This window comes from Pseudochaenichthys georgianus, unplaced genomic scaffold, assembly GCF_902827115.2.
Source record: "Pseudochaenichthys georgianus unplaced genomic scaffold, fPseGeo1.2 scaffold_759_arrow_ctg1, whole genome shotgun sequence".
NCBI classification, from domain to species: Eukaryota; Metazoa; Chordata; class Actinopteri; order Perciformes; family Channichthyidae; genus Pseudochaenichthys; species Pseudochaenichthys georgianus.
The window spans coordinates 37,253-55,510 of record NW_027263309.1 but is presented as its reverse complement, the minus strand read 5'-3'; the positions used below and the strand labels follow the sequence as shown (position 1 = coordinate 55,510).

Here is an 18,258-nt window from a genome sequence, read left to right as displayed (position 1 = left end):
GGCTTGTTTTAGAGGGAGGGGCGAGTAACATCCTGCACGCGTCATCTGTTCAGAATCAGAAGTCCCTCAGGTTCACAGTTACAGCAGAGCCTGAAGTGAGCGAGACGAACATGATCTGAGAGACACATCTGAAATCTGAGAACACTCGCTAACGTTCTCTCCTCTTCAGGTGGATGGGATGGCGGGCATCGAGTACCACGACCTGGAGGCCGCCGAGGCGCTGGTCAGCATGAGCTTCTGGGGTCAAATGTCACACAAGCCCCGCCCCCTGACCCCCACCTCCGACTCCTGTGACTCCATCCACCTTCAGGGGGGGGGCGAGGGTCCCAAAGACCTGATCGCCCTGTCATCGCTGGTGAGGAAACACTCTTCAAAGAGTCCTTCATGCAGAGTGGTTTAAGCTCTTAAAGATACTTTGGTCATTTAGCCATTCAGTGTTTAACGTGTTGAACGTGTGTCTGGTACTAAAGCAGGGTTTGAACACCATTTATTTAGCCATGAATCAATCCTCCCGTGGTCTGCGTCTCCCCCCCTACTGACTCGCACATTTACATTCTGGTTCACATGAATACCTAAATTATCCTTCTGTTGTTCAAATGCCTACTTTATCATGAGGCCTTGAACGCATCACCAGGGTTATTGGGCGCTTTCACACCAAGTACTTTGCCGTACTCAGTTCATCAGAACGTTCACACCGAATAAGTCCCTGGGGAGGATGAGGCAGATGAAGCCGCAGACTGCCCCCCGGAGGCCCGGAGGCCCGGCCGGAAGAAGCTGCTGGGACTCCCAGCATCCTCCTCCTGTGTGGACAGACCAGTGTCGTGTGGCGGACATGGCATCTACCACGACTGCTGTCTCGAGGCAGTCTTGGGGCAGATCAGGGATGCTGCTTGCTTTGGTCCCTGTTCTCATACTGCCATGCTCCTGGAAGAGGGATGGAGGAAGGTCACTGCACTCGTGGTTGCCTATGAAGTCAGCCATGTTGAGTTCTCCACCACTGGCAGCGATCTGGCTCGTGTGCAGCAGGCAGTGACGCATTGCTCCTGCCAGGGGCACCAGTCCTGCTGTGTGGAAGGTGTTGAGCTTTCCCACACGTGTCTTCTGGTCACTGGACAGGGATCTGACAAGGCCTTCAAACCAACTGCTCACACACTTGTCAGGTCGTCCTTGACTGATCGGCACACTCGCCAGTAGATATATGTATCAGGGATGGCGTGGCTGTCGTGGATGGGTTGGTCTCTACTGCTGCCATGACTACCGTCTCTGCATCCCTGTTGACCGACTGGAGCAACGGAGGTGCAGCGTAGACTTGAGAGCCACTTCCCCCTGGCAGCACGATTGAGTGCCATCCAGACCCCTTGCCTCCTTGGCGTCTGCATTGCATGTCTGCTCCAGGAGCATGTCGTGGTCTCCGTCTGCTCTCCTCCCAACAGACGCCCTGCCATCAGTGCGTCGTGCGCCTCAGGGGCGGTCTCTGGCAGCGTCTTCATCTCAGCCGAATACAGAGGCCGCTGCCCATTGGACCTGCTTCACCGAGAGGCCCCGCCCAGCTACCTCCCGCTGGAAGAAGAGGACCTGGAGGAACCTGCAGCTGGTGCTCAGTCAGAGGCTCCTGGAGAAGGAACTCTGTTCTTGGAGGATTGATATCTGTGCACGTGACTCCTGGATGATGGTGTCTTTCTCAAAAACATCTTCACAACATGTCCTCCTTGTGTCTGCCTGTGTCTCTCTGTCTGCTGCACAGTGCTCAGTGCAGGCGCCACATGGCCTCGCTGGTTTGGTAGCTTTCCAGTAGCTGTTTGACCGGGTCCCGAGCTTCACCTCAGGATCCATGTGTCTGTGATCCTCTCCAGAATGGAAGTAGTCATCAATCAATCAATCAATCAATGTTTATTTATAGCCCAATATCACAAATGTTACATTTGTCTCAGTGGTCTTCACAGTGTGTACAGAATATCAGTATGACAATACGACACCCTCTGTCCTCAGACCCTCTGTCCTCAGACCCTCTGTCCTTAGACCCTCTATCCTTAGACCCTCTGTCCTCAGACCCTCTGTCCTTAGACCCTCACATCGTACAAGGAAACACTTCCAGAGAAACCCCACAGTTTAAGGGAACATGGAGAAACCTCAGGGAGAGCAGCAGAGGAGGGATCCCTCTCCAGGACGGACAGACGTGCAATAGATGCCGTGTGTAAATTGAAAAGATAATACATTTGCAACATAGGTAGTCCAGATGTTTGGAAATGCATGTGTGTATAATAGGAAGATGAAACCACGAGGATATCCATCCAGGACCGATGATCCAGGACCACAGCCACGACTCAAGATCCAGCGCTCGCGATCCAGGACCGCAGGATCATCCATGACTCCGGATCCCAGCGTATATAGACACCAAAAAGAAAGACATGTGGGGAAGCTGGGTTAATCGGAACATGAGAGGACACAGGTACAGACAGAGAGAAGGAAGAAGGAAGATGTCCCCGACAAACTAAGCCTATATCAGCAAAACTAGGGGCTGAATCTAATCAGCCCTAACTATAAGCTTTATCAAAAAGGAAGGTCTTAAGCGCACTCTTAAAAACGGATAGGGTGTCTGCCGCCCGAACACAAACTGGAAGCTGATTCCACAAATGTGGAGCTTGATAAGAAAAGGCTCTGGCTCCCATTGTACTTTTAAAGATTCTAGGAACAACCAACAACCCTGCATTCTTGGAACGCAATGCCCTAGTAGGCCAGTAGGGTATAATGAGTTCTTTAAGGTAAGATGGCGCCTGCCCATTAAGGGCTTTGTAGGCGAGAAGAAGAATTTTAAATTCTAGCCTGTGTTCTATAGGGAGCCAGTGTAAGGCAGCCAGAACAGGAGTAATGTGGTCCCTTCTCCTAACTCTGGTTAGTACACGAGCCGCAGCATTTTGAATCAGCTGAAGCGACTTGATTGACTTCTTGGTACTCCCTGATAATAAAGAGTTACAATAATCCAGCCTAGAAGTAACAAATGCATGGACTAGTTTCTCTGCATCGCTTTGAGGCAAGATATGCCTGATTTTTGCAATGTTACGTAGATGGAAGTAGGCGGTCCTTGAAATTGATTTTATGTGGGCGTTAAAGGATAAATCCTGATCAAATATAACACCAAGATTCCTTACAGTCTCACTGGAGGCCAAATTAATGCCATCCATAGTTAGTATGTCTTTAGATAATTTGTTTCGTAGATTCTTCGGGCCGAGTACAATAACTTCAGTTTTGGTCGTGTTTAACATCAAAAAGTTTAAGGTCATCCACGTTTTTAAGTCCTTGAGGCAGTCTTGAATTTTATTTAGATGATTAATTTCATCAGGCTTGATTGATAAATATAGTTGAGTATCATCCGCATAACAATGAAAGTTTACAGAATGATTCCTTATAATATTGCCTAACGGAAGCATATATAATGTGAACAGAATAGGTCCGAGCACTGAGCCCTGTGGCACTCCATGGCTAACTTTGGTTTGCGTGGAAGATTCATCGTTGACACGTACAAACTGAGAGCGTTCAGATAGATAGGACCTGAACCAGCCTAAAGCAGTTCCCTGTGTGCCAACTAAGTGCTCTAGTCACATACAGAGCATCAACTAGTTCCTGAACAGTGTCCTCCACATGCACATGAAGGTCCTAGATATCATTTCTGGTGGACAATCTTTCCCCAAAAATGTGTTTTGCCCCCTGGGTACCGTGTAAAGCGTCCTTGGGTCCCTTGAAAGGCGCTATACAAATGTAATCTATTATTTATTTTTTTAGAATTGGAGATAAATGTGTTAAATGATAAAAACGTATAATATATCTCTTCTGTCTCCTCCCTCAGTGTATGACACCACCTCACAGTCCCAGCTTCCCCTCGGAGACCTCCGCCCCCCTTTCAGAGACCTCAGAGACCTCCGCCTCCCAGGTGGACTCCTGCGTCCTCACCAGCGTCATCCGCCACACTGACAGCCTCGCTCCCTCGCCCCAGCATACACAGAACCCTTTGCCCCAGCCTACACAGAACCCTTTACCCCAGCCTCCACAGAACCCTTTGCCCCAGCCTACACAGAACCCTTTACCCCAGCCTACACAGAACCCTTTACCCCAGCATACACAGAACCCTTTACCCCAGCCTGCACAGAACCCTTTACCCGAGCCTACACAGAACCCTTTACCCCAGCATACACGGAACCCTTTACCCCAGCCTCCACAGAACCCTTTGCCCCAGCCTACACAGAACCCTTTACCCCAGCCTACACAGAACCCTTTACCCCAGTCTACACAGAACCCTTTACCCCAGCCTGCACAGAACCCTTTACCCCAGCCTACACAGAACCCTTTACCCCAGCATACACAGAACCCTTTACCCCAGCCTACACAGAACCCTTTACCCCAGCCTGCACAGAACCCTTTACCCCAGCCTGCACAGAACCCTTTACCCCAGCCTACACAGAACCCTTTACCCCAGCCTACACAGAACCCTTTACCCCAGCCTACACAGAACCCTTTACCCCAGCCTGCACAGAACCCTTTACCCCAGCCTGCACAGACCCCCTCACAGACCCCCTCACAGATCCCCTCGCCACCTCTGCTCTGCCAGGTGTTCAGCAGCCGCTCGGGGTTGATCTCCGCCTTCGTGCAGGCGCCCATGCAGGTGTTCGTTGTGCCACAGGCATCCGCAGCGCAGCACGCCGTCATGACGCTGGGCAACACTAAGCTCCTCCCCCTGGCGCCGGCGCCCGTCTACCTGCCGTCCGGAGCGAGCGGCGGCGTCACGCAGGCAGACTTCTCCCGACGCCGAAACTACGTCTGCAACTTCCCCGGCTGCAAGAAAACCTACTTTAAGAGCTCGCACCTGAAGGCTCACCTGCGCACACACACAGGTGAGGCTCTGCTTTCATTGGTCAGCTCATTTGAAGCCATGGTTGTGTTTCTATACTGTTGGAAAAATCTCACTCATCACGGCTCGAGCTTCACCTCAGGACCCGTGTGTCTGGGGTCCTCTCCTGAGCAGTGTCCTTCACATGCTGATATCCAAGAGAGGGAGGCACACAGTCACAAGATGGAGGAATAGAAAGCAGTATCAATGTTTACTTCAGATTAGCTCCACGTCAGAAATGAGCATGCTTGATGTCTCTCTCCATAGAGGCTGAGTCATCATGTTCATCACATAGCTATCATCTGCCTCAAGCAGTCCTGGTGCTCTTCTATCACACATCCTGTCATGTTCACAGCTACAGCTGATACCTTTGTTAGCATGCTACTCTCATGTTCACAGCTGCAGCTGATACCTTTGTTAGCATGCTACTCTCATGTTCACAGCTGCAGCTGATAGCTTTGTTAGCATGCTACTCTCATGTTGGAAGAGGACGTTCAGTGTTTTCACAACACTATAGTAATGAAGGGTTCTGGTTCTGCTGTTCCCCTGCAGGCGAGAAGCCGTTCAGCTGTCACTGGGAAGGCTGCGATAAGAAGTTTGCCCGATCCGACGAGCTGTCGCGACATCGCCGGACGCACACGGGCGAGAAGAAGTTCGTCTGCAGCGTCTGCGAGCGGCGCTTCATGCGCAGCGATCACCTGACCAAACACGCCCGGCGTCACATGACCACAAAGAGGGCTTCGTCGTGGAGCGCCGAGCCCCGGGACCTCAACAGAGGCCCCGCCCCCTCTCTTCCTGTCGGCGTGCTGGTGAGCACCGCCAACTAACAGTCAACTCAGGAACCAAACTGTGACTCTCAATCAGCTCCACATCCGGAGGAACTTTTTTTCTACAGATATCTCTGCTGGCCAGAAGCTGAGGGCCGGCTGCGTCTGCGCGAGATTCAGCGTGAAGTAAAATAAAGTCATTATAACTCTTTAGGGTTTATCTTAGAGATCGTCAGGTGAACTAAAGGTAGCTTCCCTTCTTTCCCTCTACCAGCGACCCTCTGAGGCTAAAACGCTCAGTACACTCCACGACCCCTAAAATCTGAATGCTAACGTTAGCATGTTAGCATGATAATGTCAAAACATTTTAACTTCCTGAGTTTTAGCATGTTAACAAGCTCAAAGTTAAATGCTAACATTTATGATGTAACGGTTAGAGTTTTACATGCTATCATGCCAACTTTCATAAGCTGACATAGGTGCAATTAGCATGCTAACGTTAGGCCGTTAGCATGCTAATGTCAAAACATTTTAATTTCCGGATTTTTAGCATGTTAACGACTCAAAGTTAACATGTGCCGATGCTAACAATTAGTATGTAACGCTAAGCGTTTTACACGGTATTATTCTAACTTTTTAATAAGCGGACATAGGTGCAATTAGCATGCTAACGTTAGCATTAGCGCTGTTCCACTGATTTTTAAGATATCTGCAGCCCTTTTAAAATAAACAGTAACCTTTAATTTTCCACCACAGTTGTTGTGTTTGGAAATCAGACTCAAAGCCCACAGAAAATATGAGGTTTAAGGTGTTTTAAACGTATATATATTGAGATAAAGATCTAATTAAATCGTGCAGATGCAGCCGGCGGACGTCGGATCGAGCTTCCCGACATCCTCAGGACGTTTTATTCCACAAACTCATCGTAAAGGAGGACGAGGCGACAGGCTGCTACTCTCACGGACAGACACCAACAGAAACCTGACATTGCACTGGATTTTTTTAATCTTGCTTGTTTTTGTATTCTCCGTGTATACTCATGTTTACTTCAATGTTTAGGAAAGATGTATGCACTCTTTTTATTTGTTGCCAAAGCCTCTGTATTGTGCTTCTGTTATTATTGTTATTATTGTTATTATTATTATTAGCCTACTTCTGTGTCTGTAAATAATGTAAATATATTGATATCTATATGAACGTGACGTGTATTCCAGTCTGCATTTATTGTACGAATTCTGACAGTATTCCTCGCTGTGAGACTACCTACTATCTTTACACGGTCATTATTTAATGAAGCGTTTGTTGAAGAAGAAGTGCTGGTTTCTCCATAGCCTGATTGGCCCATAGTGTAGCCAGTAAGAAAATACCTCGTTATTAAATGTTATTCTTAATAATAACGGCTTATATCTGAATAATCCCATCTTCTGAACATTTGCCTGTAAGCGATGTTGAAGGATATGGCTTTTATAATAAAAACGTACCATGAAAAATACGTGTTGTTTATTGTTTCCCAATACATTACATCCAGTGGTTTCAGGCTATATTAGTGCATGCTAATGGTCTGCAGAGGCTCAAGTCCCTGTTTCCTCCAGAGGAGCTTCTTAAACATGACATATAAGCATGTGCTTCTGAACTGACCCCAAACAGAGTCTTTAAAGCTGTTTTAACATCTTAGTCTTATTTTAAAGACGTGGGTCAGAGAGAGGATCTTTACATCATAGGTCTTTATATAACGCACATGTCCTGTATCTGTATATAGTGTATATAGTGTGTATATATCTTTATATAGTGTATATAGTGTGTATATATCTTTATATAGTGTATATATCTTTATATAGTGTATATAGTGTGTATATATCTGTATATAGTGTGTATATATCTTTGTATAGTGTATGTAGTGTGTATATATCTGTATATAGTGTGTATATATCTTTGTATAGTGTATGTAGTGTGTATATATCTTTATATAGTGTATATAGTGTGTATATATCTTTATATAGTGTATATAGTGTGTATATATCTTTATATAGTGTATATATCTTTATATAGTGTATATAGTGTGTATATATATCTGTATATAGTGTGTATATATCTTTATATAGTGTATATAGTGTGTATATATCTGTATATAGTGTATATAGTGTGTATATATCTTTATATAGTGTATATCTGCTCGACGACAGCAGCGCTAACGTGTTTGTTATAAACATAAGAGCTACACAGCACCCGGTAACAGCGATCAACCAATCAGGAGCCAGCACTCAGGGGGTGTGACCAATGGGAGAGCGGCGCGTGATTGGCTGGATGAGGAACCCGCCCACTTGCCTTACTGACCGACATTCACAAGAAGCCAAAGAATTAATTAAAAATATAAACAGCAGAGTAACAGCGACCCCCCGTGGCGGAGCGCAGTGCTGCAGCTTCTTCAACAACATTATACACAACAATACATAATATACCTATTTACACAGGGGGAAGTACTCAGATATACTGCAGTAACGGTATATATATACATAATAGAACAATTAAATTAAATATAATACAGTAAAGCAAAAAAACATCATTTAAAAATGAATGGAAACACAAGACGTTTAAGTACAAATCTGTACTTTGTTTTTCACTTTCCAAAACGATACTGCACATATTGTATTGTATTATTCTAAGTACTGTGCAATAGTATACTGCAAGTAGTTTTTTAGTATATCCAGATTACATGTACATCATTTTCTATATCTGAACGTAAAAAGCTTCAATTGTTTTTACTGTGTTTATGTTTGAACCAAATACACTCAGATCTTGTACTTGAGTAGAAGTAGAAGTACTCAGATCAGGTACTTGAGTAGAAGTAGAAGTACTCAGATCTTGTACTTGAGTAAAAGTAGAAGTACTCAGGTCTTGTACTTGAGTAAAAGTAGAAGTACTCAGATCATGTATTTGAGTAAAAGTAGAAGTACTCAGATCTTGTAGTAAAAGTAGAAGTACTCAGATCATGTATTTGAGTAAAAGTAGAAGTACCAGAGTGTAGGAATACTCTGTCACAGTAAAAGTAGTCGTTGTGCAGATTGGTCCATTTCAGAATAATATATGATATGTTTTATAATACTTATAATGTGCACAAACCCCCCTGTGGCCAGGAGGCGTTACTACTGGTTTCCCTACATGTTCAGCCAATCAGAGCGCTGCATTCCGGAAACAGCTGATCAGCACCGCTTGTTTCTGTGAGAGGGAACATTTAGGTTTTATATGTAATTCTTTCGAAAGATAAATAACATCTAAGTTATAACAAACACCAGAATCCAGCCGTTAAAGTAGTTACATGTTGATGATATGAGAAAATAAAGCATTTAAAAACATGTAACTTAACGTTAGGTTTACCTTCTGCCGTTTCAACGCGACTTATCACTTCCTCTTTAACAACATTATACACAACAATACATATTATACCTATTTACACATGTGGAAGTACTCAGATTGACATGATTTGTTATAGATTAAACCATCCAACGTTATATGTAAGTAACTTGGACCATGGGTGGAACAGAACACTAATTACAATAAACTAAGAGGTTTCTTGTTCACAGTTCAGCTTCTGAAATGTAATATTTGCTGCTTTTGGTTTTAATGGAGTATTTTCTCTACAATGAGTACTACACAATACTTGAACATGAGTATTTTAACAGCGTGGTATATTGTGTAGAAAATGTTTGAACAGACTTTTAACCTGGTAGTTTAACTAATATACAGTCGTTTAAATGAAATTAAGCCGGTTCATTAATGTTGTGGCAGTCTCAACACGACGTATAACTTCCTGGCAGTATTTAGAACACCGTGTAAAGGTTTTAATGATAAACTAAGTCGTGTTTGAGTCTGAATCTGAGATGTTTTGTAACCTCGCCCAAACAAAGACGTTGATTCCCCCCGCAGGCAGCTGGCCTGCAGCACGTGATCTCTCTACTCGCCACCTGATTGGCTCAGCATAGCGTCAGTTTAAAGGGCCAAGCGCGAGCGGCGTTCCTATTGGCCGACTGCGTTCCGGCGCCAATATTCCAATATAAAGAGGGAGCAGACAGCAGCAGGAGCCGCTCAGTCGCTCTGCTGCTTTTAACTTTCACACCGTAACTTATTTCATTTTAAACTCGTCACAATGCTTTCTGCTCGCGCGCCTCTGTCCGCGAAGAAGGAGAACTCTCTCAGCAGTGAGATGAACAAGATGGCGCTGGACAAAGAAAACACGGTAAGAACTAAAAAGCAGCTTTTACCGTTTAAATGACTCTTTGTTTGGGTCGTTAAACAAAGGAGCAGCAGTTTGTACCCACGGCAGCTTTATCTCGTGTGCGTTTCACTCGGATCCGATTAAATACACGGTTTTAATCAGATTATTGTTTCTCTTTTTCAGCCCCCGAGCCTGAACACCACGCGCATTTTAGCGTCTAAAACCGCGCGGAAAATCTTCTCCGACTCTGAGGTGAGTTCAACCGCAGACTGTTAATATCATATACATATATCTGTGTATGTATATATCTAAACACACATTAAAGTGTAGGATTATTAGCGTTTATGTCGAGGTGGCGCCTAAAGTGTCAGTTCTGGCGCCAAACTGGACGATCAGCTGTTGCTGTTTCAAATCAGCTGACGTCACTTCCTGTCTTTATTATGAGGAGTTACAAGTACTGTATTCAGAATATACTTCAAGTATAAATTATGATCATCAATATATATATATATATATATATATAAATAAAGTAGCGACAGTGAAAGTAGTCGTTGTGCAGATTGCTCCATTTCAGAATAATATATATGATATGTTTTATAATGATTGATCATGAAAGTGTTCTCAAAGCTGGTGGAGGTGCAGCTAGTCTGAAGTACTTTGTAGACTGCAGGGTAGCTGGTGGAGGTGCAGCTAGTCTGAAGTACTTTGTAGACTGCAGGGTAGCTGGTGGAGGTGCAGCTAGTCTGAAGTACTTTGTAGACTGCAGGGTAGCTGGTGAAGGTGCAGCTAGTCTGAAGTACTTTGTAGACTGCAGGGTAGCTGGTGAAGGTGCAGCTAGTCTGAAGTACTTTGTAGACTGCAGGGTAGCTGGTGGAGGTGCAGCTAGTCTGAAGTACTTTGTAGGCTGCAGGGTAGCTGGTGAAGGTGCAGCTAGTCTGAAGTACTTTGTAGACTGCAGGGTAGCTGGTGAAGGTGCAGCTAGTCTGAAGTACTTTGTAGACTGCAGGGTAGCTGGTGGAGGTGCAGCTAGTCTGAAGTACTTTGTGGACTGCAGGGTAGCTGGAGGAGGTGCAGCTAGTCTGAAGTACTTTGTGGACTGCAGGGTAGCTGGTGGAGGTGCAGCTAGTTTGAAGTACTTTGTAGACTGCAGGGTAGCTGGTGAAGGTGCAGCTAGTCTGAAGTACTTTGTAGACTGCAGGGTAGCTGGTGGAGGTGCAGCTAGTCTGAAGTACTTTGTAGACTGCAGGGTAGCTGGTGGAGGTGCAGCTAGTCTGAAGTACTTTGTAGACTGCAGGGTAGCTGGTGGCTTTACTCCAGGTGGAACTAAAGTCTGATTCAACACTTGATTATATTTCACATCATTCATCCAGATCTGTGAAGTAACTAAAGGTATTAAATACATGTAGTGGAGGAAATGTACACCATGTACCTCTGAACTGTAGTGGAGTAGAAGTACATAGAAGCAGAACATGGAAATACTCAAGTAGTATTTGACTGTGTACACAGTGTAGTATCTGTGTACATTGTGAAGTATCTGCACAGTGTAGTATTTGTAGTATCAGCGTCTGACCGCATGTCTCAGCCCAAAGCGATGAAGAAGATGGAGGAAGAGGAGCCGCTGCTGAAGGCGAACCCTCAGCGCTTCGTGGTCTTCCCGATCCAGTACCACGACATCTGGCAGATGTACAAGAAGGCCGAGGCGTCGTTCTGGACCGCGGAGGAGGTACGCCCTGCTCTTCAGAACCTCAAAGCTTTATTAGTCCCTCAGAGGGGAACGTTATTCACTTCCTGTTGCTGTCTGTGTCTGAGAGCAGCTGATCTTAACTTCCTGTCTGCAGGTGGATCTGTCCAAGGACGTGCAGCACTGGGAGGCCCTGAAGGACGAGGAGAGGTTCTTCATCTCTCACGTGTTGGCCTTCTTCGCCGCCAGCGACGGCATCGTCAACGAGAACCTGGTGAGAGTTCAGAGACGTTAGAGAACCTGGTGAGAGTTCAGAGAACCTGGTGAGAGTTCAGAGAACCTGGTGAGAGTTCAGAGACGTTAGAGAACCTGGTGAGAGTTCAGAGACGTTAGAGAACCTGGTGAGAGTTCAGAGAACCTGGTGAGAGTTCAGAGAACCTGGTGAGAGTTCAGAGAACCTGGTGAGAGTTCAGAGACGTCAGAGAACCTGGTGAGAATTCAGAGAACCCGGTGAGAGTTCAGAGAACCTGGTGAGAGTTCAGAGACGTTAGAGAACCTGGTGAGAGTTCAGAGAACCCGGTGAGAGTTCAGAGAACCTAGTGAGAGTTCAGAGACGTTAGAGAACCTGGTGAGAGTTCAGAGAACCCGGTGAGAGTTCAGAGACGTTAGAGAACCTGGTGAGACTTCAGAGAACCCGGTGAGAGTTCAGAGAACCCGGTGAGAGTTCAGAGAACCCGGTGAGAGTTCAGAGAACCTGGTGAGAGTTCAGAGAACCCGGTGAGAGTTCAGAGAACCCGGTGAGAGTTCAGAGAACCCAGTGAGAGTTCAGAGAACCCGGTGAGAGTTCAGAGACGTTGGAGAACCTGGTGAGACGTTAGAGAACCTGGTGAGAGTTCAGAGAACCTGGTGAGAGTTCAGAGAACCTGGTGAGAGTTCAGAGAACCTGGTGAGAGTTCAGAGAACCTAGTGAGAGTTTAGAGAACCTAGTGAGAGTTCAGAGACGTTAGAGAACCTGGTGAGAGTTCAGAGAACCTGGTGAGAGTTCAGAGAACCTAGTGAGAGTTTAGAGAACCTGGTGAGAGTTCAGAGACGTTAGAGAACCTGGTGAGAGTTCAGAGAACCTGGTGAGAGTTCAGAGAACCTGGTGAGAGTTCAGAGACGTTAGAGAACCTGGTGAGAGTTCAGAGAACCTGGTGAGAGTTCAGAGACGTTAGAGAACCTGGTGAGAGTTCAGAGACGTTAGAGAACCTGGTGAGAGTTCAGAGAACCTGGTGAGAGTTCAGAGAACCTGGTGAGAGTTCAGAGACGTTAGAGAACCTGGTGAGAGTTCAGAGAACCTGGTGAGAGTTCAGAGACGTTGTCTCAGGGCTTCTTAATATTAAAAACCTGTTAATGCGTCATACCAGATTAACGGGAGAAACTCGGCTAACTGACCGCGTCTCGTAAGAAGCTGAGGTTCTATAGGTATTAGTATCACGACGGAGCGATCAGAGCTCGCGTCAGGGGAAGCAGACAGACATCACAACACGCAGCGAACACGGACACCTCTCACCTCGGCTGCTGGCTTCTGATCGAAAGTCGTGTTCGACGGCATTGAAACGCGGCTGGAGGTTAATCCGATGAGTCCGTCACTTTGAAACAGATATTGATAATCCATAATTCGCTGCTTCCGGTTTTGGGCATTCTGGCTGAGCAGCACTCGTTCACCAATGGGTGATGTGTATATGGATTTCAGGAACTCCCCCTCGATCCTATTGGCTCCAACGGTTAAAACGAGGTGTCAGTCAGTCTGGATTCAGGACTTATCGTGTTCCACTTTGGGTTCCTAAAGCTCTGAGTCTCCATCACTCAAGCTTTCCACTGGACGGAAACTATCATTATAATTTACATCTGAATTCACATTAAAATAAAAACATCGGTATAGATTCTGACTCTTCTCCAACTCACAGCGTCATCATCGCTTTGAGAACAACGATGATTGATTTTAAACCTTTTTAGAAGTTATAGTCGTTTGTTCTGGGAATGTCGTTTTCGAGCCCGAGACCTGAAAACAGGCTCAGCGGGTAAAAGGGAACTCTGATTGGCTGTGATGCTCTCTGCTGATTGGCTGTGATGCTCTCTCTGCCGATTGGCTGTGATGCTCTCTGCTGATTGGCTGTGATGCTCTCTGCTGATTGGCTGTGACTGACTTGCTGTTCCTCGTGCCTCCACCAGGTGGAGCGCTTCTCACAGGAGGTGCAGGTGACGGAGGCCAGGTGTTTCTATGGTTTCCAGATCGCCATGGAGAACATCCACTCGGAGATGTACAGCCTCCTGATCAACACCTACATCAAGGAGCCCGCCGAGCGGTGAGTCACGCGGTCTGACGGTGTGTTCAATGACCCTGACGGTAATCAGTATCTGGAGACTTATTGTTCTCGTCCCCTCAGAGAGTTCCTGTTCAACGCCGTGGAGACGCTGCCCTGCGTGAAGAAGAAGGCCGACTGGGCCCTCAACTGGATCGGGAACAAGAGCGCCAACTATGGTGAGAGGGGGGTCCGGGGGGGGGGGGGGTCCATGTTCCATGTTCACGTCCTTTAGTCTTCGATATCTGACAGGAAGTGCTGCTGAGTCAGTGAGGGAGGGTCTGTGATGATGAGCCGCGCAGGGGTACGGACCTCAGCCAATGATGGGGGCTGACTGCCTGCTGCGCTCTGATTGGAGGACGAGTGGTCAGCTGACAGAGCGGCAGCAGCAGGGAAACAGACGCCGCGCTGAACAGACAGTGAACGCACCGTGTTGAGTTCAAATGACAGAAAATGAGATGCAACCGGGTCAGAGTTAAACACGTGGTACACATTTAGATAACAAGTAACCATTGAAGCTCGATCTCATGGTTCTAACTGGTTCTGGTCCTCATGGTTCCTCTGGTTCTAACTGGTTCTGGTCCTCATGGTTCTAACTGGTTCTAGTCCTCATGGTTCCTCTGGTTCTAACTGGTTCTGGTCCTACTGGTTCTGGTCCTACTGGTTCTGGTCCTCGTGGTTCCTCTGGTTCTAACTGTGGTTCTGGTCCTCAGGAGAGCGCGTGGTGGCCTTCGCGGCCGTGGAGGGGATCTTCTTCTCCGGGTCCTTTGCTTCCATCTTCTGGCTGAAGAAGAGAGGCCTGATGCCCGGACTCACCTTCTCCAACGAGCTCATCAGCAGAGACGAGGTACCTCATCATCATCATCATCATCATCATCATCATTAATATTAATGTGGGGTCTCGGGGATGAAGTAATGAAGTGATAGGATCTTCTCAATGTGGTGCGTTCAGGGTCTTCACTGTGTCTTTGCCTGTCTGATGTTCACTCTGTGGTGCGTTCAGGGTCTTCACTGTGACTTTGCCTGTCTGATGTTCACTCTGTGGTGCGTTCAGGGTCTTCACTGTGTCTTTGCCTGTCTGATGTTCACTCTGTGGTGCGTTCAGGGTCTTCACTGTGACTTTGCCTGTCTGATGTTCACTCTGTGGTGCGTTCAGGGTCTTCACTGTGACTTTGCCTGTCTGATGTTCACTCTGTGGTGCGTTCAGGGTCTTCACTGTGACTTTGCCTGTCTGATGTTCACTCTGTGGTGCGTTCAGGGTCTTCACTGTGACTTTGCCTGTCTGATGTTCACTCTGTGGTGCGTTCAGGGTCTTCACTGTGACTTTGCCTGTCTGATGTTCACTCTGTGGTGCGTTCAGGGTCTTCACTGTGACTTTGCCTGTCTGATGTTCACTCTGTGGTGCGTTCAGGGTCTTCACTGTGACTTTGCCTGTCTGATGTTCACTCTGTGGTGCGTTCAGGGTCTTCACTGTGACTTTGCCTGTCTGATGTTCAAACACCTGGTGAACAAACCGTCTGAAGACACCGTCAGTGGCATCATCAGGGACGCCGTGGCCATCGAGCAGGTAAGCCCCGCCCCCCCCCCTCTCTCTCTCTCTGCTTCCTGTCCGTCAGCTAACTCCTCCCCCTCTCTCAGGAGTTCCTAACGGAGTCTCTGCCCGTCAAACTGATCGGGATGAACTGCGATCTGATGAAGCAATACATCGAGTTCGTGGCTGACCGCCTGATGCTGGAGCTGGGCTTCTCCAAGGTACTAATACTCATATTTATATATACTAATACACATATTTATATATACTAATACACATATTTATATATACCAATACACACATTTATTTATACCAATACACAATATTTATATATACCAATGCACACATTTGTATATCTAATACTCACATTTAGATATACCAATACTCACATTTATATATACTAATACACATATTTATATATACTAATACACATATTTATATATACCAATACACACATTTATTTATACCAATACACATATTTATATATACCAATGCACACATTTGTATATACTAATACTCACATTTATATATACCAATACTCACATTTATATATACTAATACTCACATTTATATATACCAATACTCACATTTATATATACTAATACACATATTTATATATACTAATACACATATTTATATATACTAATACTCACATTTATATATACTAATGCACACATTTGTATATACTAATACTCATATATATATATATATATATATATATAATATCTGTCAGTTTAAATCCAATAATCATCAATATCTCCTGAAATATCCCTGAATCAATATCTGTCCGTTTGTACTCTTTAATCGTCGGGAATATCCAATTAATAATAATAATTCTTGCATTTATTAAAGCGCTGTTCCAGTGCTCAGAGCGCGTATAAGTATATACAGATACACACAGTACACATGTTTATGACGGGAGTCAGGTGGCTGTTGAGATGACTGAGTCTGTGATGATGAGCCGCGCAGGGGTACGGACCTCAGCCAATGATGGGGGCTGACTGCTGCTGCGCTCTGATTGGAGGACGAGTGGTCAGCTGACAGAGCGGCAGCAGCAGGAAACAGACGCCGCGCTGAGCAGACAGTGAACGCCCCGTGTGTGTGGACGTGTTGAATACATTGAGTGGTGAGTTCAAGGCTCTCGTGTGTTCCAGGTCTTCCGTGCGGAGAACCCCTTCGACTTCATGGAGAACATTTCTCTGGAGGGCAAGACCAACTTCTTCGAGAAGCGCGTGGGCGAGTACCAGAGGATGGGCGTGATGTCGGGGACCAGCGACAACACCTTCAGGCTGGACGCCGACTTCTGAGGCCCTGAACGCACCGCGGAGAGGCCCAGAGGGAGACGGGAACCTCTCCTTTACCCTCCTCTCTGATCCGCAGAGTATTTAATCCGAGAGGAAGACCTACTTAGTTTTATCCAACGTGCTATATTAGCATGTTGCTATGGAACGACCTGATGTGTTTTTAGTTACTTTTGTACAGTTTTTATAATAAAATATAATTCACCTAAAAGTCTCCTTTCTGTTAGCTGGTGTAGAAATATGAAGTCACTGAAGAACACACGTTAAATATCATGAAGTCACTGATCGTGAATATGTGTTGCCCCCAAACATGGTACAATTATCTGTATTTACTTTTATGTATTTTTGCTACAGTGAATATATTATTTTAAATAGCTTGACATTTTTCTACCTCAAGACTCCACACGCACAAACAATTGTACATTTACAATCTGTGTCACAAACGTGTGCCTGCATTAGCTTTGTTCAGGGTCTTAAAAAGTCTAAATTTGATAATCTGAATTTAAGGCCTTTAAATATGACTAAAAATAAGAGGTGATTTAGAAGGTCTTAAAAATGATGGGATTTTAAAGGGTCCTTCTGCGATCGCGTCTGAATGTGTTTTGGGGCAAATGTCCGAGCTGCAAAGTAACCAGAGCCTTTCAGTCCCCCCAACAATCTATTGAAATAAATCAACATGGAACCAGTCATCACTGACTTTGTTTCCCCCGGCCCCTTATCGGAGAACACCCAGCTAGTAACCTAGCAACCAAGCTTCAGTGGCAGTCAGAAACTCAGGTCTCTTTGAATCTACTTACAAATAAATATGGGGAACCGTCAGTTCAGCCGTATCTGGTTGGAACACCTCTAATTCAGTGCTTGGTTGAAACCAGTGGAGGAACGTGTTTGAAGCCCGCCGCACCTTTTGCAGTGCAGCAGCTCCTGCAACAACACCGGGGCACCTCCGGGGGAAGTTTGGGTCTACGTCAACCCTAAAAAGCGGAGGTGCTGCTGCAGACGCTAAATATACCGTAGCTAAACACCAATCATACAACGGCAACGATGAAAGATTGTAGCCACAGCAGCAGAGCTCTGAATATAGCTCTTGTTACTCACACACACACACACACACACACACACACTAGGGCTGCTCGATTATGACAAACATCATAATCACGATTATTAAAAGCGATTATTCATTGACTTTGAAAACATCCATTTATTGAACTTTAAAACAAATAATTTGAACATCTTTTAACTGTTGATTACCCTGAACGTATAATTCAGCGGGGAAAACCAATACTAAATTAAACTAGGAAATGGCTAGTGGGAATGCTTTATGCTGAAAAGCTGACGCTAAACTGCTATGCTGAAAAGTAATGTGTGAGAAGAAAGTGAAGAACTGAGATCGAAATGAAACATGAACACGGGGGCTTGAATGTGTGATGAGAGAAGGAAGTGAAGAGGCTTTGAAAAGCAGCAGAATATTTGAACTGCAAACTTTTGAACTAACTTGATGGTGAATGAGTCTGTCCGGCCATGTGCAACGGGCATTTGAT

At 45.7% G+C, this 18,258-nt stretch overlaps 2 protein-coding genes and 2 non-coding genes across 5 annotated transcripts; all 4 read left to right on the top strand.

Annotated features, from left to right (window-relative positions):
• Positions 1-172: 172 nt before the first annotated feature.
• LOC117444228 (Krueppel-like factor 11) lies at positions 173-7,129 on the top strand. 2 transcript variants are annotated; one of them, XM_071202710.1, is made up of 4 exons: positions 173-355; positions 3,845-4,886; positions 5,435-5,691; positions 6,508-7,129. In XM_071202710.1, the coding sequence occupies exons 1-4, from the start codon at positions 179-181 to the stop codon at positions 6,706-6,708; spliced, it is 1,677 nt and encodes a 558-aa protein (XP_071058811.1). In that variant the 5' UTR covers positions 173-178; the 3' UTR covers positions 6,709-7,129. The 2 variants fall into 2 exon arrangements, with proteins under 2 accessions (XP_071058811.1, XP_033935778.1); XM_034079887.2 differs by having other exon boundaries at positions 5,435-6,599.
• A 2,034-nt stretch (positions 7,130-9,163) lies between these two features.
• Positions 9,164-16,931, top strand: LOC117444230 (ribonucleoside-diphosphate reductase subunit M2). Its single transcript, XM_034079888.1, has 10 exons — positions 9,164-9,883; positions 10,046-10,114; positions 11,445-11,585; positions 11,701-11,817; positions 13,758-13,891; positions 13,973-14,067; positions 14,602-14,735; positions 15,351-15,455; positions 15,527-15,640; positions 16,574-16,931. The coding sequence occupies exons 1-10, from the start codon at positions 9,794-9,796 to the stop codon at positions 16,724-16,726; spliced, it is 1,152 nt and encodes a 383-aa protein (XP_033935779.1). The 5' UTR covers positions 9,164-9,793; the 3' UTR covers positions 16,727-16,931.
• On the top strand, positions 14,169-14,305 carry LOC117444232 (small nucleolar RNA SNORD94). Its single transcript, XR_004551756.1, has one exon. It is a non-coding gene; the product is annotated as a small nucleolar RNA SNORD94 (small nucleolar RNA).
• Positions 16,367-16,501, top strand: LOC117444231 (small nucleolar RNA SNORD94). Its single transcript, XR_004551755.1, has one exon. It is a non-coding gene; the product is annotated as a small nucleolar RNA SNORD94 (small nucleolar RNA).
• Positions 16,932-18,258: the final 1,327 nt, after the last annotated feature.